This window comes from Dipteris shenzhenensis, chromosome 14 (genome assembly GCF_047967505.1).
Source record: "Dipteris shenzhenensis isolate YYH24624 ecotype China chromosome 14, Dip_SZ_1.0, whole genome shotgun sequence".
NCBI lineage: Eukaryota > Viridiplantae > Streptophyta > Polypodiopsida > Gleicheniales > Dipteridaceae > Dipteris > Dipteris shenzhenensis.
Genome location: NC_141609.1, coordinates 49,820,730 through 49,847,350, shown reverse-complemented (window position 1 = coordinate 49,847,350; position 26,621 = coordinate 49,820,730). Strand labels below are relative to the sequence as shown.

Sequence of the window (26,621 nt, the reverse complement as noted above, 5' to 3'; positions counted from 1 at the left end):
GTATGTGGCCCTAGGGGTGTTCCAAAGGGAAGATGGTCAAAGAGTGTCCAATAAGGCTCCACTTGGTCACAAATTGTGTACATCAACAGTTAAAAGACTTATCTTCATGTGTATTAGCCCCTCGAGCTTGCTCTTAAGCAAAGGTTCTTGCCGTGCACCATTATGGATACTAGATCTTTAAGCTTGCTCTTGAGCTTTTCATTGGTACTAAACCTTGAAGCTTGCTCCTAAGCAAAAGTTCTGGTCGTGCACCATCCCACAAGCCTGCAAATAAGAAACTGCCATGCCGTGTCACATGCAGTAAAAGAGAAACAAACAGAAACAAAAGAGGCCGCCCTTTGGACCAATGATGGGTACAATTGAAGGTCGTATAAAACTGGTAGACGTCTGCATACCCTGGTGATATTGATAAGAACAATGTCAAAAGAAAAAAGAAACACGAGGAAGTCATCTCTCAATTCCACTGGTAGAACATGGATTTTTTCCCATCACCAACCAATTCAAACAACAGTGTCATGTACAATGCAATTGTTGGAAGATCAGACAGCGTACAATGCCTTTCTTGTGCATAAATAAGCTTCTTTATTCATATCATCAACCCAAGAGACACCAGCAGACTCAGCTAAAAAATGCTATCTTGTTTTGTTGCCCTTCCAGATTTCAGGACTCACTATTGTAACCTCAAAACAAAATGATCCCTGAGTGATTCTTTTTTAAACCTCTCAGCCAAGTGATCCATCAGCAACTCCTCCAAAATATTATTTAATCCTACTTCTCTTCAAAGAACCATTATTCAAGAACAGCAAAAGAGCTGAACTGAGTAACAAGTCCTATCCACGGTGTTTGGCCTCAGCAGACACAGAAGATGAAACTAAGTCCTGCTTTCCTCCTGATACCCGGCAAAATATCCTGGCTATCATTGGGATACAGTTAAAATTTGTGTATTCAGATTTGATCTCAGTTATCACCAACAGGATTCACATCATCAGTTCCTTGCGTGCACTTTCTTCAAAGGTAATGGATCTTCAAACTAGAAAGACTAGCTCCTGGAAAGGATAAGTGATCGCCAATTTGGAGAAGCAAACTTAAATACTGAAACCATTTTCTGATCTTTTGGACAGTGGAAAGAATGCACATCAGCTATTCCACCATTTAAATCTGAACATCAAGTGTGCACTGTACCGCCGCTTAGTGCTGGCTACTCCCATCCATGGAGGCAGCTTTGCATGATGAATCGGATGTTTCTTTACATACATCATCGGAAACTGAGGCTCACTCAAGATAATTGCAAATACTTGGAGAGCTGCATTTTCCTTCAGGACAAGAGGGATGATTGTGCGAGGAGGGCTTCCAGATAGAGTGTCCTCTATGCTGTTCAGATTTAGTGTGTAATTATTGGCAGGCTGTAGGGATCCATTGTATATTGGACAAATAGGTGCAACAATATCAAAAGACAAACCTTTTGAAAGAACACTTCCCTCACTGCTCAAAGAAAATGCAGAACGCTTTCCTCCTGATACCTGGCAAAATATCCTGGCTATCATTGAGATACAGTCGAAATTCGTGTATTCAGATTTAATCTCGGTTATCACCAACAGGATTCACATAAGCAGTTCCTTGCGTGCACTTTCCTCAAAGATAATGGATTGTCAAACTAGAAAGGCTAGCTCCTGGAAAGGGTAAGTCATCACCAACTTGGAGAAGAAAACTTATGTACTGAACCCATTTTCTGATCTTCGGCCATTAACTTTTGGACACTGGAAAAAATGCACATCAGCTATTCCCCGATGTTCCATCTGAACATCACGTGTGCACTGTACCACTGCTTAGTGCTGGCTACTCCCATCCATGAAAGCAGCTTTGTGTGGTGAATCAGATGTTTCTTTACATACAACATTGGAAACTGAGGCTCACTCTACAAAATTGGAGAGCTGCATTGTCCTTCAGGACAAGAGGGATGATTGTGCGAGGAGGGCTTTTCAGATGGAGTGTCCTCAACGCTGTGCAGATTTAGTCTGTAATTATTGGCAGGCTGTAGGGAGCCATTGTATATTGGAGCAACAATATCAAAAGACAAGCCATTTGAAAGTACACTTTCCTCACTGCTCAAAGAAAATGCAGAGCTTGTTCTTACCATGGACCTTAGTTCAAGCCCTTTTCTACCACAAGCTCTCCTTTCCATGAATTCTGTGGAATCTTCAACTGAGCAACTCGCCTCATTTTCAAAGGGTTTTGGATCAAAATGCATAGTCTCATGGCCCTTCAATGAGTTCATCTCTGAATTACCAAAGGACCCATAAACTCCTTCCACTGATTTCCTCACAGAATCTTCCCCTGCAAAGCAGTCCACAATATTAGCAAGGTCTTTGTCTGTATGTGTAACAGTAATTAAGGTACACTTTTGTAACAAAGCATCTGAATCAACTAAGGATACCTGGAGGAAGTGCAGAAGAATACAAGGTAAAAAACATGACAGGTATTGTATCTAAGAAACTAGCTCTCTGGTTTGAAAATGCACAATCCTTCGGAAGCCATCTCACGAGGCTCAAGGACATTGTCAAGCAATTCCGATCATTGGGGAGGAGGTGGACACTGATTGGATCCTTGTGCCATCGATCGTTAGCACCCACCTTCAAAATGTTGTGACCATAATGGATAGAACTAAAGTTCCCACAATCACGTACCTCTAACGGCTTGGTAAAGGTGAGGAGCGGCAAACGGGGTAGCATCCAAAGCAGTAGTGTCTTGCGCTAAGCAAGGGGTCACTTCAGGTACAACTCTGCTTGAGAAGGATCTTGAGAATCACTAGCACAACAAAAATGGCAATGTCCAAAGCCCTAGGTTTGGGATGAGTAAGGGCTCCACTTAATCTGCAAGTGGTGGAGGAGCACGGGACCGGAACCCTACAGGAGACAATAGGAGCAATGGGTGCTATTGTGCGGCACGTGACGGATGTGAAGGCGGTGCCGGTGGAACACTATTGACATCGAGGAGGAGCTCTACTACAAGGCTTTTTGAGCCTCTTCTTCTTTCTTGGGCAATCACTAGAAAAATGCCCAAAGGACCTACAGTTCTTGCACTAGTCCTGCCTGCCTGCATTCTCGACTATCTCCCAAAAGAACGAACCATCAGGGCGCTATAACATGATATGGTCATCGAATAAGTTAGGGTCCTCAATGACAACCATGACTCTAGGAATCCATTTGATCTGATCGACTCTGCTGCTACTGAAGAGGTTAAACCAAGGAGGGGGGGGGATCTCTGTGACCACTCCAAAGGTAGCTCCAATTGAGACGAGGAGCCAATGATATACATGAGGAAGACCGAGGAACCTGATGAAAAGATAAAAAACCTTGCTATCCGCTTTTACTGGGTTGAAGCCCAATGTGAAAGGTCCCACAAAAATCCTCTTAGAGCCCAAGTGCAATGGGCTGGCCTTGGGCACAGTGCTCGCAGCATCTAGAGAATCAAAGACCACCTGGAAGAAACCACGTCCCAACAAGTGAAAATCTTTAAGACGTGGAATGATGTTCGAGGGTAAAGCCGCAAGCATCCTGTCTCTAGCTTGAAGTCTAGAAGGGTGGGATACATGGATGCGAGCAAAGAGGGTGGTGGAGACTCCAATTCCATATCTTTGAAGCTGCAGCAACTTGTCTTTTGCAAAAGTACATGTTCTTGCAGCCGGTGGAAGTGAATGGGGATTGACTAAATGCGCTATTCGTCAATCGAGGGTGAGAGGCCGACTCAAACTGAAATTACAAGCTCCATCCATCTCAGGGATAAGACAAAAGAGTGGGGCTAGAGGAAGGAGAAAGGGGAAGAGGGCTGAGAGAGTGAGCAAGGAGGCGGAGAAGGGAGAGCATGGGGGAGAAGGGGGACGGAGGAGTAGGAAGGGGGTGTGAGAAAGGGGAGCGGGCTAATGGGGGCAGGGAGAGGAGGCGTAGAGGCACGGAGGGGGGACTAAGAAGGGAGGCGGGGGAGGCTGAGTGGGAGCCAGGGGGGCTGAGAGGGGAGGAAGGGAGCTGAGGGAGGCTGAGGGAGAGACAAGGAGGAGCTGTAGCTCCTTTCTAAGTTTCCCTTTTTCATCATACCATCCTTGAATAATCCACCTATTCCGACTACAGGTACGTGTATCTCATTATTTCCTTAATTTCTCTTGGTACCTACACTGACACGACCCCAGCACTCCTGAAACATCTAACATGCAAGCAAACACAAGAACACACCAAACATGAGAAATTTGAGCAAGCTGCTCACCTACAGGATACGATATCGAATCAGGAGATGCCACAAGCTGAGCTACTGGCACAAACTCCCAGCTAGATCCTGTCCAGCCTAGTGTCCCATACCACTAGGTGGCACCTAGAGGGCTTAGATCTACTGCTGGGCCTTGGGCTACGCTAAGATGCAAGCGCACGTCCGCAACTCAATCCAAGATCAGACCTAGCACTAGGGAACTAGACTTGCTCCCATCGGCTCTCTAAAAACTGAACCCCTGGGCCCCTTTATAGGCTTGGCCCCTAGAAACATATGCACGAAGCGTATCTTCAACCAATTGGTTAACCTTCTCTGTACTGCCATCGAATTGTGCACGATCTGAGGAACTCATACTTAAGAGTAGTTTCCAACTTCTCAAAAACAAGTGTACAAAAGTTACTTGTAAACTTAGAGTCCCAATGATCACTGACTGTGTCTGAAGGCCAACCATATAGCTTTAACAATTGGTCCACAAACTCATGAGCCAACTGAATAGCTGATATAGTCGATCGAGTAGGTAAGAAGCTAGCCATCTTTGTCAGATGGTCAACTATGACCCAAATGGACTCATGACCCTTGCACGTTCTAGGCAAACCAGTAATAAAGTCCATGGAAATACTTTCCCATTTATTACCTCGGATTTGCAATGGCTGTAATAAACCCGCACTTCTAAGGCAATCTGCCTTAGTAACCTGACAAACCCGGCAACCTATCACATAGCCTTCAATAAATGCACACACCTTAGGCCAATAAAAAGTATGTTTCACAAGAGAGAGATTCCAATGTATACCTAGATGTCTAGCACTAAGAGCATCATGAAACTCCCAGAGAATCTTGGATCGAAGATCCGAAACATTTGGCACACATATCTTTCCATTCCGGAACAGGAAGCCGTTCCTAATCATCCATTGTGACCTCCCACCGCCTGTTACGTAGGTGGCACAATCCCTAAGTCTTGGTCAACCATGGAGCTCCCATCCTGGACCTTTTGCCAATAAGAATTGAAATGACTATCAGTTGCGCAAAGCCCTCTCAAGGATTGAAATAGGTCTGAGGATATTTTCATAAATGACATAGCATTTAGAAACTTGACTCGACTTAAGGCATCCGCCACACTATTCATGGAACCCTTTCGATAACGTATTTCAAAATCAAAATCTTGCATTAGCTCTGCCCATCTAGCCATTCTTCCCCTCGATTCCAACCCGTCACACATACTTTATTGACTGATGATCTATCAATAAAAGAAACTTAGAACCATACAAGTAGTGTCTCCAAATCTTTAGAGCATATACTACTGCATACAGTTCTTTTTCTAGTGTGGGCCAACGATATTGAGTGTCATCTAGCTTTTTACTTTCAAAAGCTAGGTCTACCCTCTTGGAATAAAGCTGCCTCAATCGCAAAATCACTCGCATCAGCCTCTAAAACATAAGGCCATGTGGAATCGGGTAGTGCGAACAAGGGCTTCCTTGATAGTTTGCTTCAAGGTCTCAAAAGCCTTGTTCAATGCATCATTCCAAGAAATCGGCTGGGTAGACCTGCATCCACGACCTTTCAATATGTTGGTCAAGGGCGTCGTGATGTCAGAATATATAATCACACACGGACTTCCGTAGAAAAATTGTAAATCCTAGGACAGAACGAAGTTGTTTCACTGTCTGAGGGATGGGCCATTCCAAAACTTTTTGGATACGATCTAGATCAATGCTGATACTTTCAGAAGAAATCTTGTGTCCTAAGTAAATGATCTCCTTCATAAAGAAGTTACATTTACTCATCTTGGCATAGAGCTTATGCTGTCTTAAAATAACTAATACAATCCGGAGGTGTCCAATGTGATCCTCTAGCGATCGGCTATATACCAAGATGCCATCTAAGAACACAACAATGAATTTGCCCAAATAATATTGGAACAAATCGTTCATCATTTGCTGGAAGGTAGCCGGAGCATTGGTCAAACCAAAAGGCAATACGAGAAACTCGTAGTGGCCATACCTAGTACGAAAAGTGGTTCTATCTATGTGTTTAGCATAGATACGGATTTGATGATAACCCGTACACAAATCAATCTTAGTGAAGTACTTCGCTACGGTCAATCGGTCTATCAAATCATATGAACGAGGAAGAGGGTATTTATTCGTAATTGTCAATTTATTCAATCGTTGATAATCTACACACGTTCTTCACGACCCATCTATCTTCTTTCTTAAAAGGAAAGGTGTACCCCAGGGTGATTTACTTGGGTGAATATAACCCATATTCAGATAGTCTTATAGCTGTGAAGCTAACTCGTCCTCCTCGAGTTGGCTCATACTATATGGTGGAATACTAATAGGTTGAGCCCCATGTACTAAATGTATGCAATGATCTACTGCCCGTTCTGGAGATAAGCCTTCCGATAATTGTGCAGGGAATACATCCATGAAATCATCTAACAACGTTCTTAATTCTCGGTATTTAAACACACTTCAATCATTTTTGTTATAAACAGAGACAACAAATGAAGAAACCAGAATCAAAACACACTAATATACATCATAATGAGAAGTGCTTATTATATTTCGAGGCTGCATCGCACATACAATAGGTCCCTGAGAAGAGGGAATATCATCACAATGAATACAAAATTGGGTATCCTTGTCCAAAAAAGAGTGTATGATCTTTCCATCCAATCCAAATATCGTGGGTTTTAGACCACTCTATTCCGATCAACAAGTCTACATGTTCCGAGTGCATGACATAGCACGTAAGAGTAGCTGTGTAGTCTTGAATCCGGATCTTATGATCCCAAAACTCCTTTCCAGGTGGAAGCTGCACCTCGTAGGTGTGATCGCTAGGTGTCGTGGACAGACCCATCCTCTGCACAAGTTTGTAGTTTACAAAATTGTGAGAGCTGCCCAGATCGAAAAGAATGTGAACTCTTTGGTCCCTTACTTCTCCATAAGCTCGGAAAAGGTCATAGGGGCCAAATAACGAATTATTAAAAGTCCAATTACAAGAAAGTGAGCAGGTAATGACATTTTTCAGAAATACCTGTCATCGATGCTTGGTTAGCTCCCTTCGCTTTGGTTCCTTGGCCTGCATGGAGCTTTGGTCTTGGCGCTTGCATTTGGTTCTTACGCTTAGGACAATCATTCCATGTGTGGCCCCGCTCCTCGCAAATAAAACAACATCCTTCTTTCTTTAGCTTCAGGGTGCATAGGAAACAGGCTCGACCATTCTTCATCTGAGTCGAATTCTTCTTGGAGGCATTGTCAACTAACTTCGACTCCCCTGTACTAGTTGGTAGCTGGAAGAACTTCCTCTTATTCTTCCTACTCGCGTCGGCAGTAATGGTTCTCTTTGCACTGGCCATAGTATCATCATAGGTGTATGCATAGTTCATGGCCTCTTGCAAAGTAGTACACTTGTTGTTCTTGATCTAAAGCTTATACAAGTCAGGCAAACCATCCACAAAGAAGCCCAATAAGATGACGGGGTCCATCTTTGTAGCTCTGGTCTCCAAATCACGAAACATCTTACGATAAACTTCAAAAGTCAAATTCAGTTTGGACATATCGAGGGCCTTGAGCTTGCCTACAATATCATAATCCTCCTCTTTCTTTAGAAATTATTTCCTGAAGACCTCTCCAAATTCGATCCAGGTGGAGCGCTTCGTCCTTCCACCAAAGTAAGGCCTTCCTTGATAAATACCCTGCTCCAAGTTGCATCTTCTTCTCATCAAGATAAGGGTGAAACTGAAAGTGTACTTGCCACTTCTGCAACCAAGTATCGACCACTTCCTTGGTCCTGGATTTCTGATCTCCGGGATAAGGATCTAGTGTAATATTCGGGCCCAACACTAAAGCTAAAGCATCATCATGTGTGAGCGCCTGAACAACGCTGGTCAAAAGCATGATAGAAGCTTGAATCCCTTAGAGTTGTTGCATCAACCCCGTTTGATTCGAATTAACCAGTTCAAACTTAGGGTCGAGAGCTGTGGTGAATTCATTGAAGGCAATCTTTGTAATTAAATCATCGTAGAGACCTCAGTTGTTCCCTCCATGGTAATCCATATCTTGATCACCCTCTGAAAGCATGGGTTCTACTGAATCAGCCATAACTAGAACTGATTTCGGTGAAGAGAGTAGTCTAGGGAAGAGGAGCAGTAGCCGGGTTCGTAGCTAGGAGTATACAGCGAAGTAGAGGCTTGCCACGAGGATAGGAGAAGGCAAAGAAACGGCAAGGCTGGCTGAAGGGAAAGAGGCGGCTGATCCCGAACTGACAAACAGCAACCACCCCCCGGCCTAGCTGACGGATCTCGGTAGAGAAGGCGGGTTTTTTGTACGGTCGTTCTGCAGCAATCCGCCCTGGCTGACGGGGATCCAAGAGGGTAGGCGTGGAGAGGAGTAGCTTGCGCGCAGTCCACGGGCTGGTGAAGGGAAGCAATCCACCAAGTTATAGACTCGATGGGCCTTGGCTTTTAGAAAGCCTAGCTTTCTAGAAAAGCTGTTACGCTCTAGCCGAGGTAGCATGACCTCGGAAGAATCAGTCGACATTTCCCTTATAGGATCTATCTCTGTAATATATGTGTTTGCGCTTCATGTAAATGATCGGGAGGGATTTAATGTCAAGGTCCTAGGTGAGGGCTGATAGCACCAGACTAGATAGATCTGAGACCAAGGGCCTAGTGCTAAGATTGTGCCTAGGGGCAAGGAATTAAATGCATCCCAAGAGAGGGGTGAAATGTTGCATTAGGAAGGCCCTATATGGATGACATGTGGCATCTAGATCTATCTAGGGATTTGGGGTTTGCTAAGGCTAGAGAGAGAAGAGAAGGATTTGATTCACGTGGATTTTGGTAACGTAGCTCTCTGCCTCGCTTGTGAGCCTTAGCAAGAATTGGCTGGGAGGAGAATCATGGTGCTGCTCCCGTGATCTGCAGTAGAGGCTAGATTAGGAATTAGAGTTTGACAATTGGTATCAGAGCTTGGGCTAGAGGATGAGAGGGGTTTTGTGAGCTACGATGAAACGAATTGTGAAGCGTAGGCTATTCGTGAACGACCTGCGACGTGGATTGGACGGGACGTGAAGCGTAGGCTATTCGAGAATGACCTGCGACGTGGATTGGACGGGACGTGAAGAGAGAGAAGGTCCTTCGACGAGGGATGAAGAGCAACGCAGAGTGGAGCTGTCGTGACGACGGTCGATAGGCTGGAGAGAGCAGAATTGCAGGAGGCTTTCAACGCGGTACGTGAATTGGGCGACGCACAAGGCTTTCAAAGCGATACGGGGATTGGGCGATGCACAAGACCTCCACGCGACGGGCTGACCTGACGAACCACAGAGAAAGGACCGATTCCTTTGGTAGACCGACGTACGCAAGTGGCTCGTGAACGGGAAGGCCTGCAACGTGACATGTGATTACTGGTATCTCCAAGGAGCAGCAGCAGCTCGTGAGCGGTGTGAAGGAGCAAATTGCTCGGGTGAGCACGTAGTCAGGATTTGGCGCAGCGAACACGAAGGCATAGGACCCACAGGCTTCGGAATATCTGGCTGCCTCGACCCGTGCCAGTTTTCGATTCCTTCAGACAGATTTTGATCGGAGTTCATAGACCAGGGGGCTCTCTGTCACTTCTGTCAATGCTGTGTTTTCTTCTCTTGTTTTAGTTTGGTGATGCTCCGCTTGCATATGAGTTTCCAGTCTACGATGCTATAGGGACAGATTATGCCTGTGCAGATGCCTGTATACTTGAGTCTGAGTTAATTTGCAGAAATTTCCCTAGTATAGGGAAAAGCGGGATTTGAATATATGCCTGTGTCAAGTGCGTAGTTAGTGTGCATGTCAGATTGCAGGAATTCCCTAGTATAGGGAATTGTGTTCAGAGTGTCAGTACACTGAATTGTGTTAGCTTGTGATTACAGTGTTCTAGGGGTGTTTTTTTTAAAAAAAGCCCCAAAACAAAACACCTACTGAACTAAATGGAAGCAGAAGAAGGGGCTTCCAGGAGGGACCCTGGTGAATCAAGAGTCCGGCCGACCCAGCAAGGATCGCACCCAGTAGCTCACACTTTATCTAGCAGAATTGCATTGCTGGAGGATGCCTTGCAACAGTTGTTAGCGCAGCAATTACAAGCCAACGCAGGGCAATCTGAACTTAGGAGAGCGTTACAGAGTATGTCTGCCAGACCTTCTCGAGAGGAGAAGGGTAAGGCTCCAATGGAACTGGAGTCTAGTGTCCATACGGTCGAGCCTAGGAAGGCTAAAGTGCCAAATATTGCCAATTACAGACCGGAAAAGTATTCTGGTCGGATGAACGACCGTAGCTCCGATGTCATTGAGACCTGGCTACACAAATGGGACGAGGCGTTCGCCATTTGTGAGATCAGAAATGACATCAAAAAGATCCGCGAGGCCACCCATATGTTTAGTGAGGCAGCGGATCGGTGGTGGATTAAACAACAAAAAGATGGCATAGCATCCACTACCTGGGAGGGGTTTAAAAGAGAGTTCAGGAAACACTTCTTACCTCCTGACGAAGCATCCCGAGCTTGGGATCAATATAGGAACCTTCGTCAGAGAAATTTATCAGTGGCATAATACACTGATAAGTTTCGAGAGAGTGTAATGAAGGTTGACGAACCCCTGCCTCAATCAATCCAAGTGAAAGATTTCATATTTGGATTGAATGATCGAATAAAAATGGAAGTTCGGGCTAAGTACGCGAACACGCTAGATGATGCAATAGCTATAGCCCTGAACTACGAGGATGCCAAGGGCAGCAAGCCAAGTGGGTTTGCACAGGTCGGAACCGAGTATGGGTATCCGAAGAAGTCTGGGTTTAAGAAGAAGTGGGCTAGTAGAGGGAGTGGTTCGCAGCCGAGTGGTCAAGCCAAGCAGGCGAGACCGGCTGAAACTCCTAAACCAAGTACCACCATTGGAGTGAAGAGGAAAGTAACTCCAATGGCAGCCCGGGCTTGGTCTAAATCTCCCTTGAACCCAGAACAGCGGGAAAAAGCGAGGAGCCTTCTGCCTTCGACCTCATCAGTGGAGAGATTGTCCACGTAATAAAGATCGTCGGATGGCTGAGATAGTGATCTCAGAGTGCGCCGTGGAGATGCAGGGAAGTCCCAGAGCGGAAGAGATGCAGATTCAGCTAGCGGGATCTTCTCAGAGGTTAGTACCTTGTTTGTTCTGTGTGTCTGTTACTAAGTTAGTGACGAGTGCACCTGATAACATCCTATCTAAGCCCGCAGCAACGGGGTATACAGCCTTCAATGATACGGAGTTAATCAAAATGAAAGGGCAAGTGGCCAGTCATGATGTCATTGTGTTGTTTGACTCAGCGTCAACTCACAATGTGATTAACTCCAAGCTCGTGAAGAGGCTGAAATTAAAGACAAGTCCATCTGACTATGCGTATACAGTCAGGATGGCCGATGGAAGTTCAACTGAAGTATGGGACCAAGGGGTTACCCAGTTAGAGCTTCGGATTCAGGACTATGCTGAGAAGCTTGATTTTGAAATAACCAAGCTTGCTCATGTGGATATAGCCCTGGGAATGGCGTGGCATTCTAGGAAGAATCCAGCCATTGATTGGAAAAAGCACGTATATCAATTCAAGATGAATGATGTGCTTTATGTCTTGCGAGGTGAAAGAGATATACCTCAGGGACCGTTGGTTTCCGTGATGGAAATCAGAAAGGCTCAAGTAGAGTTTTTGTACCTTTGCACAGCATCGGTAGAGTCGATGGATGATTCTTCGACTAGCACTGATATTACGCAAAGTGGTGAGATGGCCAAGCTGGCTAATCTTATAATAGAGGAGTTCTCTGAATGTTTTAGGGATGAACTACCTTATGGGTTACCTCCAGAGCGGAAAGTTCAGCATAAGATTGAGCTGATCCCGGGGGCAGAACCTGTAAATAGACCTCCCTATAGAATGATTTTTACTGAAGAAGCGGAGGTACGTAGGCAACTGGAAGAATACCTCAAGTTGGGGCAGATTCAGCCAAGTTTCTCACCTTTTGCTTCACCAGTGATATTAAAGAGGAAAAAGGATGATACGTTTCGCCTCTGTATAGATTACAGAGCATTGAATAATATCACTGTTAAGCACAGGTATCCGATGGCTCGGATTGATGATTTGCTAGATGCACTACATGGAGCCGTGATTTTCAGCAAGATAGATCTTAAGTGCGGCTACCATCAGATCCGGATTAGAGCCGAGGATGTGCATAAAACCGCTTTTAGAAGCAGGTTTGGTCATTATGAGTTTTTGGTAATGCCCTTTGGACTTACCAATGCTCCAGCGACCTTCGTCATGCTTATGAACGATTTACTACGTCCGTATATCGGGAAGTTCGTAGTACATTTTATTGACGATATCTTGATATTCAGTAAAAGTGTTACTGAGCATCGTGAACACTTAAGAATAGTGTTCAGTACTTTGAGGAAAGCCAGTCTTTATGTGAATAAAAAGAAAACTATACTGTGTATGGTTAGGCTTGAGTATTTAGGGTTCATAATTACTCCACAGGGGGTAGAAATGGATCCGAAGAAAGTGGCTGCGATACTAACTTGGCCAATCCCTCAGAGTCTGACCGCATTGCGATCATTCTTGGGATTTGTCCAGTTTTATAGAAGGCATATCAAAGGATATTCCGGAATAGTATCGCCATTGACTGATCTGACCTCAGATAAAGTACCTTTTGTTTGGGGACAGAATCAACAGGAAAGTTTTAACACCCTAAAACAAGCTGTGGTCTCAGGACCGGTGTTAAAAATAGTTGATCCCCAGAAACCGTTGTTCCTAGAAACCGATGCAAGTGGCATTGCGGTAGGAGCAGTCCTCCTTCAAGAGGGAAGGCCAGTAGCCTTTGAAAGCAAGAAGCTTTCTCCCTCTCAAAGGAATTGGCCAACTCATGAATTGCGGTAGGAGCAGTCCTCCTTCAAGAGGGAAGGCCAGTAGCCTTTGAAAGCAAGAAGCTTTCTCCCTCTCAAAGGAATTGGCCAACTCATGAATTGGAGTTGTATGCTGTTATCCATGCTTTGAAAACATGGAGGCATTATCTGTATGGTTCAGAGTTTTATGTGGATGTGGATCATGATACTTTGAAACATTTTTGTAAATAGCCTGACTTGAGGGGCCGCCAAGCTAGGTGGGCAGAGCTCATGCAAGAGTTTAATCTAACGATTCGGTACCGAAGAGGAAAAGACAATAAGGTAGCTGATGCGTTGTCTCGCATTATGCACAACCTGAGTTTCACGGTATTAGAGAGTGCTCTAATGACCGAGATCAGAGAAACTCAAAAGGTGAACGAGTTTGTCCAGAGCTTATGGCCTAAGGCTCATGTGTTAAAACCCGGGGAAAATGAAAAGGATGACCTGGCATCCAGAAAAGGCCAAACTTATGCAAGATATACCATAAGGGATGGTATGCTAGTCAGAAATGGCAAGGTTGTAGTACCTGGTCAGAATGATCTCAGGCAGAGAGTCATTCGACAATGCCATGATAGCCCGTGTGCGGGACATCCAGGTGTCGAGAAGACATATGATCTCGTGAAGCGAGATTTCTTTTGGCCAAAGATGAAAAAGCATATTCATGAATATGTGACACGGTGTTTCTCGTGTCAGGTAAGTAAGGCCGAGCGGGTGAAGCCACCCGGACTTTTACAGCCCTTGGAAATACCACTAAGTAAGTGGGAGAGCATTTCCATGGACTTTATTGTAGGGCTACCTGCAACACAAGGAGGATATAATTCTATCCTTGTGGTGGTTGATCCTCTAACCAAGATGGCTCACTTCATTCCGACTAGAGAGTCTGTTAGTGCCCCGCAAGTGGTGGATTTGTTCATTAGACATATATTCCGTCTGCATGGATTACCTAGATCCATAGTGTCAGACCGAGATGTCAGATTTACCGGTCATTTCTGGACAGCGGTATTCGAGACACTGAGGACTGAGTTAGGAATGAGTAGTGGGGATCATCCTGAGACGGATGGTCAGACGGAGAGAGTCAACCAAACTTTAGAGGATATGCTGAGGGCATATGTGTCATTGAGGCAACATACATGGGACAAGTGGTTGCCATTGTTGGAGTTTGCCTACAATGATAGGAAACATTCATCTACTGGGTTCAGTCCGTTTGAACTGAACTATGGTTATAGACCAGCTAATCCAACTATAGTTGGAGTACCTCACAAAGTGCCTAGTGCCGCGAACTTTGTAGTTCAGATGCGGGAGATGCTAGCACTTGCGAGAGCTAATATCCGCCAGGCTATGGATAGAGCCAAGGTGTATGCGGATGAAAATCGGTCTATAAGAGTATTTGAAGAAGGAGAAAAAGTTTTTCTCAGAATTCCTTCGCACTCGAAGTCGTTGACTTCAGGAGAGTGTGCTAAGTTATCACCTCGATACTGTGGGCCGTGGATAATTCTAAAGAGAATAGGTAGTGTAGCCTATAAATTAGAATTGCCACAGGGGTGTAAGGTGCACCCGGTTTTTCATGTTTCACGTTTAAAGAAATTTTTACATACAGGCGACTCACTAATCGAAGGTGTGGTTTTGTTTCAGGAGATAGAGGATATTGCAAGGCGCAAACCAACAAGAATCCTGGACCGAGGAACAATGCAAATACAAAATCGAAAGATACCCACGGTGTTGGTTGCATGGCATGGTCAGCCTCTATCCGAAGCTACTTGGGAGTCCGTATATCAGTTGCGGAGAGTGTTCCCAGACTTTATCATCGAGGACGCTGATGCTGAAGAGGGAAGGAATGTTACGCTCTAGCCGAGGTAGCATGACCTCGGAAGAATCAGTCGACATTTCCCTTATAGGATCTATCTCTGTAATATATGTGTTTGCGCTTCATGTAAATGATCGGGAGGGATTTAATGTCAAGGTCCTAGGTGAGGGCTGATAGCACCATACTAGATAGATCTGAGACCAAGGGCCTAGTGCTAAGATTGTGCCTAGGGGCAAGGAATTAAATGCATCCCAAGAGAGGGGTGAAATGTTGCATTAGGAAGGCCCTATATGGATGACATGTGGCATCTAGATCTATCTAGGGATTCGGGGTTTGCTAAGGCTAGAGAGAGAAGAGAAGGATTTGATTCACGTGGATTTTGGTAACGTAGCTCTCTGCCTCGCTTGTGAGCCTTAGCAAGAATTGGCTGGGAGGAGAATCATGGTGCTGCTCCCGTGATCTGCAGTAGAGGTTAGATTAGGAATTAGAGTTTGACAAAAGCCCATCCTCCTAACTTGGAAGGGCTGGTGCTTTTTTAAACTTCCAAGCCCCCCGAATACAGCTCAGCCACGACCATGCTTAGCTCTATTGCGCACCTCTCCTCGCTCTCCTTCCTCATGCCAACTCGAATTTCATGCAGCCAGTGGGGTGCTCGGTGTTCCTTGGATTCCGCCACAGCCTTGCGCTCCTCCTATCGCAGCTCTTCTTGTGCTTATACTCCCGCCATGAGATCCTCACCACTCCACCCTAACTACATCTCTCTGTCTTCTTAGACCCTCAACAACTAACAGCGAATTCACCTCTTCTCTCTCTCGCCTTCCTTCTATCACAATCCAGGCAATCAACAACCCTAACTGTCGAATCAACAAGCACTTGCAAGGTATCACCTGAAATTTCGAATTCGATTCATACCTGGAGGAAATCACGTCCTATCTCTCTCACAACAACAGAGATTCATACCTCAAGAGTTGGCTCTGATACCAACTGACACGACCCCAACACTCCTGAAACCTCTGACCTGCAAGCAAACACAAGAAAACACCAAACATGAGGAATCTGAGCAGGTTGCTCACCACCCAACCATGACACCTACGAGATACAATCCCGAATCAGGAGATTTCCCCTCCAAGCCACGAGCTGAGCTATTGGCACGAACTCCCAACCAGATCCTGTCCAGCCTGGTGTCCCATACCACAAGGTGGCTCCTAGAGGCCTTGGATTTGCTGCTGGGCCTTGGGCTACACTAAGAGCAGGCATGCGTCCACGACTCATTTATAGGCTTGGCCCGAATGCGCCAAAAATAGCGAAGACCCAAATCTGGTTTGTACCCTTGCCACTCAACCCAAGAATCAAGCCTGCCTAGCCCTGAGCCTCCCAGGCTACCTGAGCTAGTCTTGTGTACCCCGGTACACGTCATATACCAATCCGTGCACATGACATGAACGTCCTTAATACTCATGTCATTTTCCTGTGCATCTGCATAACCTATGTATTCACTATACATGGAACTCTAGTCATGAATTGCTGCCAGATGAATATGAACTTAAGTGTGCAACGACTGGCAGTTTGTTGTCTGCAAGTCTGGAGCCTCTCTTCATATTTACAGCCTTACATGTCCTAATAATACTGTGTTCCCTCAATTTCTCTCAGAATTTGTAATCATTTCACATACAGTGCTGTAAGCCTGTTACTGAAGGCTCAAGGATGTAACATTTTGCTCTCTCTTAGCCTCAAGATCGTCCCTTTTACCATGTTCAAGGCTATTTTTTGGCTCTTGCCCACCATGATCTTGCATGTGAAGGCTGAATTATTAAAAGCACCTTCAATTTTGCCCTGACATGGTAAGGCTTTTGTGTCTGCTCTGAGGAATCTGCTCCAATGTGAAGTCTTCCATGGTTTTCATGTACCATGTTTTCTGGGTGTCTTTTGCTTTGGCTGCTCTTCAATGACAGCTGGGTGTTCAATTTCTTCTCCATCACTCGATCATCAAAGCTGAGCTGGTCAAACATTTCAGTTATAGCATCTTCAGAGCTGCTTTATCTGGATTATTCTCCAAATCTTCACCCTGTGGCTGCTGCTCATTTTTCCCTCCAATTGACTGAGAACATCCAAGTCTGTTATCAAAGGGACTTTTGTTTTCTGGAAACACAACAGAATGTCTGATCATTATTTCCTTTTTTCAAACTTGTAGACTCTGTAGCCCCTTGTGTGATCAACTGTTTCCCATGGATCTGCCTTTGATATCTTTGTCAGCAAGCTCTCTTCTCTTCTTTTTTAGTGCATGTGCATCAACAATACACCCAAAAACTCCCATGTGTCCTACGATTGGTTTACGACCGTTCCAAGCCTCCTCCCAAGGTGTCAATGTTTTTCATATCCTTTGTAGGATAACTGTCAAGCTCTCTTCTCTTCTCTTTTAGTGCATGTGAATCAACAATACACCGAAAAACTCCCATGTGTCCTACACTTGGTTTACGACCGTTTCAAGCCTCCTCCCACAGCCTTTGCAGAATAACTGTCAATCATGTGTGCTGCTATATTTACAGCTAGTCTCCCCCCCCCTTCCCTGCCCCCCATAAATATGATATATCCATAAAGATTGACAGAACAGATTCCATTTCTTGTACAAAGCAGGCCAAAACCTTTAGACTTATGTTTCTCTGTCAGTTGCATCTGGCCATCTCACTAAATGTCTATTCTATTATATTGAGGTGTGTATGGTGACACATTATCCCTTCCTGTATGTACTCCCTTCCTGTATCACAGCTAGTGTGTAATGTGACACATTATCCCATGCTACCTGCAATTCTTCCTTGATTACCAAGCAGGTACTCCCCTCTTGTATCACGGCCAGTTTTTTTCACCCCCCGTAAACATGATATATCCATAAAGACCGACAAAACAGGTTCCATTATTTGTACAAAGCAACCCAAAACCCTTTAGATTTATGTTTCTCTGTCACATTGCATCTGGCCATCTCCCTAAATAGCCAGTGTTTCCTTTGAGCTGTTCTATTATACTGAGGTATGTAAGGTGACGCATTGTCTCATGCTACCTGCAATTCTTCCTTGATATCCAAGCATGTACTCCCCTCCTGTATCACTTCTCATGCTCTCGATCTTGAAGTGAGAGTGATTTACAAGTATCTCGCAAGTACTCTGAACTTTCTAATTACACTAAACCTTTCTGGAGTGGTAATCTATGAATATGAGCGCATATTACTCTATTGGTGGAAATAACATTAATAGGACATGCAATGTTTGAGTGTGTGCCAATTCTAGAGGCGTTCTTTTCCAAGAGGCATCATTTGATGAGTCGATTCATCATTGTCTATGGGACTGCAAGCATGCGACAGCCAATTGGATGGGAATTGCTAGGGTCCTCAGTACTTCTGCTCCTTCTCGTTTCTTCATAACGTGGGGATCAGTGGCTTGGTTTATGAGTGGCAGGATGCTTCTTGGGCCATGTTGATTCAACGTCACCTAGTCGAGACTTGCTCTCTGGAGGATGTGCCTATCTCCCACTATAGACCAGTGCATGCTAATGGGTATACCGCTTGGGAAATACTGGCTAGCATCACTACTGGGCAGATTTGGAGGGCTAGATGTAGAGAGTCCTTAGACGGATCTCAAATCCATCCCTCATGCACCCTAGCCAATATTTAGGCTGACATAGTTCACATACTGGTGGCTAGTTGGGCAAGCATGCAGGGTTCTTCCCGTGCTGTCATGTGCACGGATTGGTATCCGACGTGTACTGGGTACACAAGACTAGCTCAGGTAGCCTGGGGAGGCTTAGAGCTAGGCAGGCTTGATTCTCGGGTTGAGTGGCAAGGGTACGAACTAGTTAGAGGTCTTCGCTATTTTTGGCGCTTGGGGCTTGAGTCTATAAAAGGGGCCCAGAGGTTCAGTTCTCAGGGAGCTGATGGGAGCAAGTTTCGTTCCCAAGTGCTAGGTCTGAGTCGCGGACGCGCGCCTGCATCATAGCGTAGCCCAAGGCCCAGCAGCAGATCCCAAGCTTCACAGCGCCACCTAGTGGTATGGGACACCAGGCTGGTTAGGGTCTGGTTGGTAGTTCGTGCCAGTAGCTCAGCTCGTGGCTCGGAGGGGACATCTCCTGATTCGGGGTCACATCCTGTAGATGTCATGGTTGGGTGGTGAGCAGCCTGCTCAGTTTCCTCACGTTGCATGTGTGTTCTTGTGTTTGCTTGTAGATCAGAGAGTTCCACCTTATAGGATGAGCCAGCTTGAGGAGGATGAGTTAGCTTCACAGCTACAGGATTATTTGAATATGGGCTATATTAGCCCGAGTAAATCACCTTGGGGAGCACCTGTCCTCTTAAGAAAGAAGAAAGACTCTACATGGAGAATGTGTATAGATGTGGTAGATTGCCGGGTTTGTCAGGTTACTAAGGCAGAACGCCTTAGAAGCGCGGGTTTATTACAACCATTGCAGATTCCAGGTAATAAATGGGAAAGTATTTCCATGGATTTTATTACTGGTTTGCCTTGAACGCGCAAGGGTCATGACTCCATTTGGGTCATAGTTGACCGTCTGACAAAAATGGCTAGATTCTTACCTAATAGAACAACTATTTCAGCTGTTCAGCTGGCTCACGAGTTTGTGGACCACTTGTTTAAGCTGTATAGTTTGCCCTCCGACATAGTCAGTGACAGGGACTCGAAGTTTACAAGTAACTTTTGGACACTTGTTTTTGAGAAGTTAGAAACTACTTTAAGTATGAGTTCTTCAGATCATGCACAAACTAATGGTAGTACACAGAAGGTCAACCAATTGGTTGAAGATATGCTTCGGGCATATGTTTCTAAGAGACAGTCTTCATGGGAAGATTATCTACCTATGATAGAATTTGCTTATAACAGTGCAAAGCATTCGAGTACTGGTTACAGTCCTTTTATGCTTATGTATGGGTTTCAACCTAAGTCGCTAGTTATGGTTGGGTTAAAGGGAATCCAAAATGATGTTGCAAAGACCTTCTTGCTAGATATGCAGGAAATGTTGCAGTTTGCCAAGGAGTCTATTAGAAGTGCCCAAGATCGGGATAGATTTTATCCTAATAGACATCGTTCACCTAGAGAGTTCTCTGAAGGAACGATGGTATATTTGCGAATTTCCAAGGAATACAAGAGCCTAAGTACTGGTTTGGTTCCGAAGTTATCCCCCAGATACTGTGGTCCGTTCAAGGTTATTAAAAGAATTGGACCAGTTGCATATCGACTAGAATTGCCTCCTAATGTTAAAGTACATCCAGCCTTTCATGTCAGTAGACTTAAAGAAGTATTGGGTGTGGATGATCAACTTGTTTCTCCTCAAGAAATAATAGAAGTTACAGATTTGACTTTTATTCCACACGAACTTGAGTGTATTCTTGAATTTCGTGAAAGACAGATTCGTAATAGAACTATCACGGAATACAAGATCCAGTGGAAGGATCGTGTTGAGGAGGCTGCAACATGGGAGACATTATAGAACCTCCAGAGGACATTCCCGGGTTTCTTAGCGAACTCAGGAGTGAGTTCTTAGAGGAGGGGAAGTATGTCATGTGCACGGATTGGTATCCGACGTGTACTGGGTACACAAGACTAGCTCAAGTAGCCTGGGGAGGCTTAGAGCTAGGCAGGCTTGATTCTCGGGTTGAGTGGCAAGGGTACGAACTAGTTAGAGGTCTTCACTATTTTTGGCGCTTGGGGCCCGAGTCTATAAAAGGGGCCCAGAGGTTCAGTTCTCAGGGAGCCGATGGGAGCAAGTTTCGTTCCCAAGTGCTAGGTCTGATCCTGGATTGAGTCGCGGACGCTCGCCTGCATCATAGCGTAGCCCAAGGCCCAGCAACAGATCCCAGGCTTCACAACGCCACCTAATGGTATCGGACACCAGGCTAGTTAGGGTCTAGTTGGGAGTTCGTGCCAGTAGCTCAGCTCATGGCTCGGAGGGGACATCTCCTGATTCGGGGTCACATCCCGCAGATGTCATGGTTGGGTGGTGAGCAGCCTGCTCAATTTTCTCATGTTGTGTGTGTTCTTGTGTTTGCTTGCAGATCAGAGGTTTCAGGAGTGCTAGGGACATGTCACGTGCAGCCTCAGCCAAGAGGGTTATATTCCTTAGGGAATGGAGGGGTTCCCCCTTTTTCTTAGAGACTACGGCACGGCATTAGGCTAAGTACAACTCTTCCACGATCTGGGAGCCCTGAGGCTCTTCTTTTATAGACTTGGGCTAGCAAAAAGCTAGATCCGCTTTTAATAGCTATTTTTCACAAAAATAAGGTTCTTGCTTTTTGCCCACCATGGGGCTTCTTTTTAAGCCTTTCCTAGAACGTCCTGGGGTCTTCTTAATGGTGCCATCTCCTTGGTTCTTTTTGGCCTTGTGGGACCTACTTTTTAGCATTTGCTCCATCATTTGCAAGCTCTTTTGCACTTTCAAGTCATACAAAACATGAACATTTTAACCCGTTAAAGGTTACCGAAATGCATGCATTCCTAGTCCTTGGACTAATCCTAGTTCCTTGTGAGTGTCCCCACAGTTCTCTTTTACCAATGCAAAGCAAAAGTAGAAATAGTAAAACTTATTCTAGTTAACCAAAGTCAACTTTCTTTGACTATTGTCAATTTGATAAAGACTCCTCGCTATTTCTTGGGAGAAATACCAATTGGTGACACCATCTATCTCATTCCAAAAGAGTATTGCAGAAATTTGGCGTCACAATGGAGGCCTATCACTCTCTTGGGCACCATATATAAAATTCTGGCAAAAGCAATTAGTTTACGATTGCAACACTTTCTTCCACACCTCATTCATGACACGCAGACACTTTCTTCCAGACCTCATTCATGACACACAGACAGGTTGGAGAGCATCAGGAGGAAACTCCTTTTTTGGAGTTCAGCCATACTGGACCTGGTCTCTAGGGTAGTGGTTGCAACAAGGTTTTATTGGCCACGGCTTCGTGTGTTTGCTCTACTCTAGGGATTGGATTACTCAGCTCAAAAGGACTATAAGGACTTTTTGTGGAATGGGCTAGATGGCACCACAAACTCTATAGCCAGGGTGGCTTGGGAGACCTTGATCCTTTGCATAAAGGAAGGGGTTCTCAATCTCATAGACCTAGACTTGCAGTGCAAGGCCTTACTTTGCAAGTTTGTGGTAAGGGGACTTATGCCTTGGCAAGAGCCTTGGAAGGACTTCTTTATTCGATGCATATAGTCATGTCCCCTTCTTCACGTGGAGACTGAGTAGATAGCACCAGGTAGATTTTTAGTTCAGCCAACCTCAGGTCTCCTTCCTCTCCTCTTAGGAAGTTGTTTTGAAAGCTTGGAACTAGTTTAGAGAGTCCCCCCAACTTCTCTGGAAGAGATTAATAGGCAGCCTATCATGTGGACTGATGGCATACCTAGTGCGCATGGCAAACTACTTGGCTAGTCCCATTATATGCAGTGGTCCAAATGGGAGAGGCGCCCTTCCTCCTCTATAGGATCATGGAAAGCTTTCAAAAAGCTTCCAGAGGATCTACAGGCTGGAGGCCCTCCACGGCCCCTCAATGGGAGATCTTTCGTATTTCCGTTGACTTGCAAAGACTCATTTGGAGGACACTCTAGAAATCCCTCAGCAATAGAAAAACCATTGTATTCTTTTGGTTGTCTATTAATTAATTAATCGCGCATCTCCTCAATCGATAACCTGATTGAATTAACCTAAGTATTTCCCGCGAACTAACTCATCACGCCTCAATCGCCCCTTCTCTCATCACGCCTCAATTGCCCCTGCTCTCTGCTCCACATCACTCCTTGAGTATCCCGCTCTCTCCTTCTGCATCTCTAGTTCCCTACCTCCCTTTCCTTTGTCTCCTCCCTGCTCCCTCTCCTCTCCCCTCTCCCTCCCCTTCCTGCCTCTTCTCTCCCCTCTCCCTCTCCCTCTCCCTACCCTTCCTTCCTCTCCTCTCCCTCTCTTTCTCCTTCCTCCCTCTACGTCCCTCTACGCTCAATCAGCACCCCCGTGTATTTATAACCTCACCCGTTAGCTTCTGGAGACTTCTTGATTAATCCCTCGCTTCTAGAGTCTTCTCCCCCATATTTTTTCTCGCTGGGGGGCCCTATTCATGGAGGACTACAGTGAATCAGTGGAGGTCCAGGTTCAAGACAAACTCTACTTGTCCTCGCTGCAGGTTAGTTGAGGAGTTGAATCATCGTTGCTTATGGGATTGCAGACCGACGAGGGTTATTTGGAACGGATCTTCAATACATTTGCTCCTTCCCGTTTCTATATGACCTGGGGTTTAGTGGCTTGGCTCTCTTTCGGGACCTTAGGTCTTCTTTGAGAGGCAGGAATCTTCTTGGGCTATCTTAGTCGATGACACTTCATTGAGTATTGCTCTCTGGATGACGTTCCCTTTCCCCCCTTCAAACCCGTGCATGCTTCTATGGATGCCTTCTATGGATGGCTTGGCTTTCTCTTTTGGGGCCTCAAGTCGCCTTTCAGAGGCAGGACTCTTCTTAGGCTATCTCAGTCGACGACACTTAGTTGAGTATTGCTCTCCGGATGACATTCCCTTTCCCCCCCTCAGACCTGTGCATGCTTCTGTGGATACCTCTTGGGAGATACTGGCGAGTATTGCAACGTGACATATCTGGAGAGCCAGATGAACAGAGGCATTGGATGGATCTCAGGTCCATCCCTCTCACAACATGGTCAATATCTGGACTAATACCATACATACTTTGATGGCCAGTTGGGTAACCACGCATGGTTCCTCCTGAGCAGCCTCTGCTAGGAGGACTATTCTTTTTAGGGAATGGAGGAGCTCTCCCTGCTTCTCAGAGTCTATAGTAGGATTGAGGTGGCACTTTCAACCTCTTCCTTGGTTTCTTTCTAGTTTGTACTCAGGTAATCTATTGACTCTTTCTGAGTGGCTTTTTTGTTCATGCCATGCATGATGTATTGCCGCTCTAAGCTAGCTCTTGCGGGTTTTTCATGCTTAATACAAGTCCTTTTCTTGTTAAAAAAAGGGAGGGGGAACTTTGTCAGACTTCCTGCCACTAAGCTAGCAAGTTGAGGTCTTTCTTTTCTTTGAAGTATTGCTTCTATTTGCTACAAGGAAGCAATGGCAAGCACTGCATGGAGTAGACCTTCAGTAATTGTGAGCTACAAGGGAATGATAGTGCAATCATGTCCTTTAATAATGAAGACAGGATCACCCAGTCAAATAAGTTGAAGTGCATGGATTGCACAGAGTTGAAGCAGAGGGCACCCGAGTACATAAAGTCAAGGAGGCTAGGGAAAGAAATAGATGAGAAGCAATAGAAACAACAAAGAGGGAAAAGATTTTCAAATCTACTATTACCGATAAGGACTCAATCTATAATCAGTAAACAAAGCTACAACCAAATCACAAGACACTAAGTCTATCAACGATGTAATGCTCCAAGTGCTAACAAAGATCTAGATATACGATAAATGACATGGTCTAGAAATTCCTTTTGGATAACCATTATATATTGGCCTTCCCTATCCCGTTCATCTTTTAGTTTTCAATGGATATTCTTACTCTCTCTCTCTCTCTCTCTCTCTCTCTCTCTCTCTCTCTCTCTCTGTGCACGCTAGCCCTCCGCTGCAGCCCCGCTAGCCCTTTGCTCCAGCCCCGCTGGTCCACCGCTCCCCCTCCGCTTCACTAGCCCTCTGCTCCAGCCCCGCTGGTCCACCGCTCCCCCTCCGCTTCACTTCCGCTCCAGCCCACTCCACCTCCGCTTTACCCCTGCTCTACCTCCGCCCCACCCCCGTTAGTCCTCCGCTCTACCTCCGCCCCGACCCACTCCACCTCCGCTCCAACTTGGTCCAGCCCTCTGTAGTAGTAGCAATTCATGGGAGAACCACCCCCAGGTCGAGCTGATCCCTTGGCTCTGCCTCAGGGGGTTAATTCAAGCTAAAGGTCTCCTGCATTTAAAGCAGGCACCATGGAATTTCCGAAGACGAAGATATTTGCAACAAGGCCCCTCAGCAAGCCCTCCTATTCCGATGTAGCAGCGACACCCAGCCCTTATGCATTGCATTTCAAGCGAAGGCCTAGACCAGACCCGCAGGAGCAGATCTACTACCTAACATAGGAAGTAAGAGAGCTCAAGCTTATAGTAGCAGCTCTCGGGAAGAAAGTGAAGGAGTTGGAAAACAATGAAGGTAAGCAGGAAATCATTGCTGAAGTTTTACAAAAATGCAGCTCATCTCCACTAGCACAAACACTTGTCTCCACGGTCAAAAAGATGATCACCACTCAGGTCAGCTCAGCCAAGCAAGAGATGGCTATTCTAGCCAACAACAAAATCAACAAAACAGACTTATATACAGAGGTAAAAGGGCAGGAAGCCATAGCAAAAAACAAGAAGAGATTGCGCATAGGGGGGCTGCCAAAGGATTGTATGGGATGTCCCATCGATAATTTTATGGAGGGATGCACAGTAGAAGAGAAGATCACAAGTCTCAAGAAGGAGATACCACAGATAGAATGGGATGAAATTGACATCAGTTGGATCTCTCAGAAGGGAACACAAGTACAAGTTGAGTTCACAAAGAGGGCAGGTAGAGTCAAGTTCTCCAACAGACAAACAAATTGAAAGACACACGAGTATGGATATCTGAGGAGCTTACCCCGAATCAGCTCAAACAAAGGAATGTTGAACTTACTAAAGTGAAGGATGCACGCAAAGATGGAAAATGGGCAGTATATAGGGATGGACAAGCCTTGATCCGTGATTTCAAATCTAAATCCAAAGACTCTCAATCTTAAACTGATGTTGCTCAAGCCATTTTTTCTAAGATAAAATTAGTAGCTAGTTATGCATCTAAATAAACTAGAGCTGAGCTGATATACTCCCCTAAAGACTCTGTCTCTAACTGATGTTGATGATTTTGGTGTGTTTTTTTGTCCCATAGACCCGCGAGGTCTCTTGTGGATGTTAATATATATATATATATATCTCTCTATGGGGTCTTGCCTCCATGTTCATTAGGACCAGAGACATGGCCGACGGGTGTGACAGTGGCACTTGCCTGATGCAGGGCCACAACTAGGAGACCACAGCAAGCCACACATGTTGATCATCGTCTGTGCTCTATCACGGGTTTTATGTCACCGCAGCCTCATACATCATAGAAACACCATACATAAATTATTGGGCTTACCTCTCCGCCAACACCCAGATGACCATTGCAATTATGGCACACCGCAGCTTCCATCTGCTCCATGGGCCCCAATAATTTATGTATGGTGTTTCTATGTTCATGTTGCACTTGTCTTGGGTGTGGATGCCCCGTTTAGATGCTCCACTCTCATTCTATCTAGTTTTTCAATCTCATAGACCCTTTGGTCTTTCAAGACTTTTAATAAGCTCTCTCTCTCTCTCTCTCTCTCTCTCTCTCTCTCTCTCTCTCTCGTCGTTCATTGTCAACCCGCCGTACGTGAGCTCCTCAGCTCGTCTTTCGTCGTTCACGAAGTCATCTCATCACCTTGTCTGCTCACCACCTAGCTCATCGTTGAGCTCGTCGTTGCCGTCCAACACCACCCAGTGTAGCCTAAACCCTAGTCACCACCACTTCGTCCATCCACCAGCAAAACCCTAGCCGTCAGGGTGCG

General features: G+C 45.4%; 1 protein-coding gene across 4 annotated transcripts in view; it reads right to left on the bottom strand.

Annotated features, from left to right (window-relative positions):
- Positions 1–386: 386 nt before the first annotated feature.
- The window catches only part of LOC147894766 (uncharacterized), a 61,958-nt gene continuing 35,723 nt past the window's right edge, over positions 387–26,621 (bottom strand). For 3 of the 4 annotated variants that reach the window (XM_087385098.1, XM_087385099.1, XM_087385100.1), the window contains exon 5: positions 387–2,334. In XM_087385098.1, the coding sequence (XP_087241224.1) occupies positions 1,916–2,334 (419 nt within the window). In that variant the 3' untranslated portion in view covers positions 387–1,915. The remainder of the gene's footprint in view (positions 2,335–26,621) is intronic. The other variant, XM_087385101.1, reaches the window with a different exon arrangement.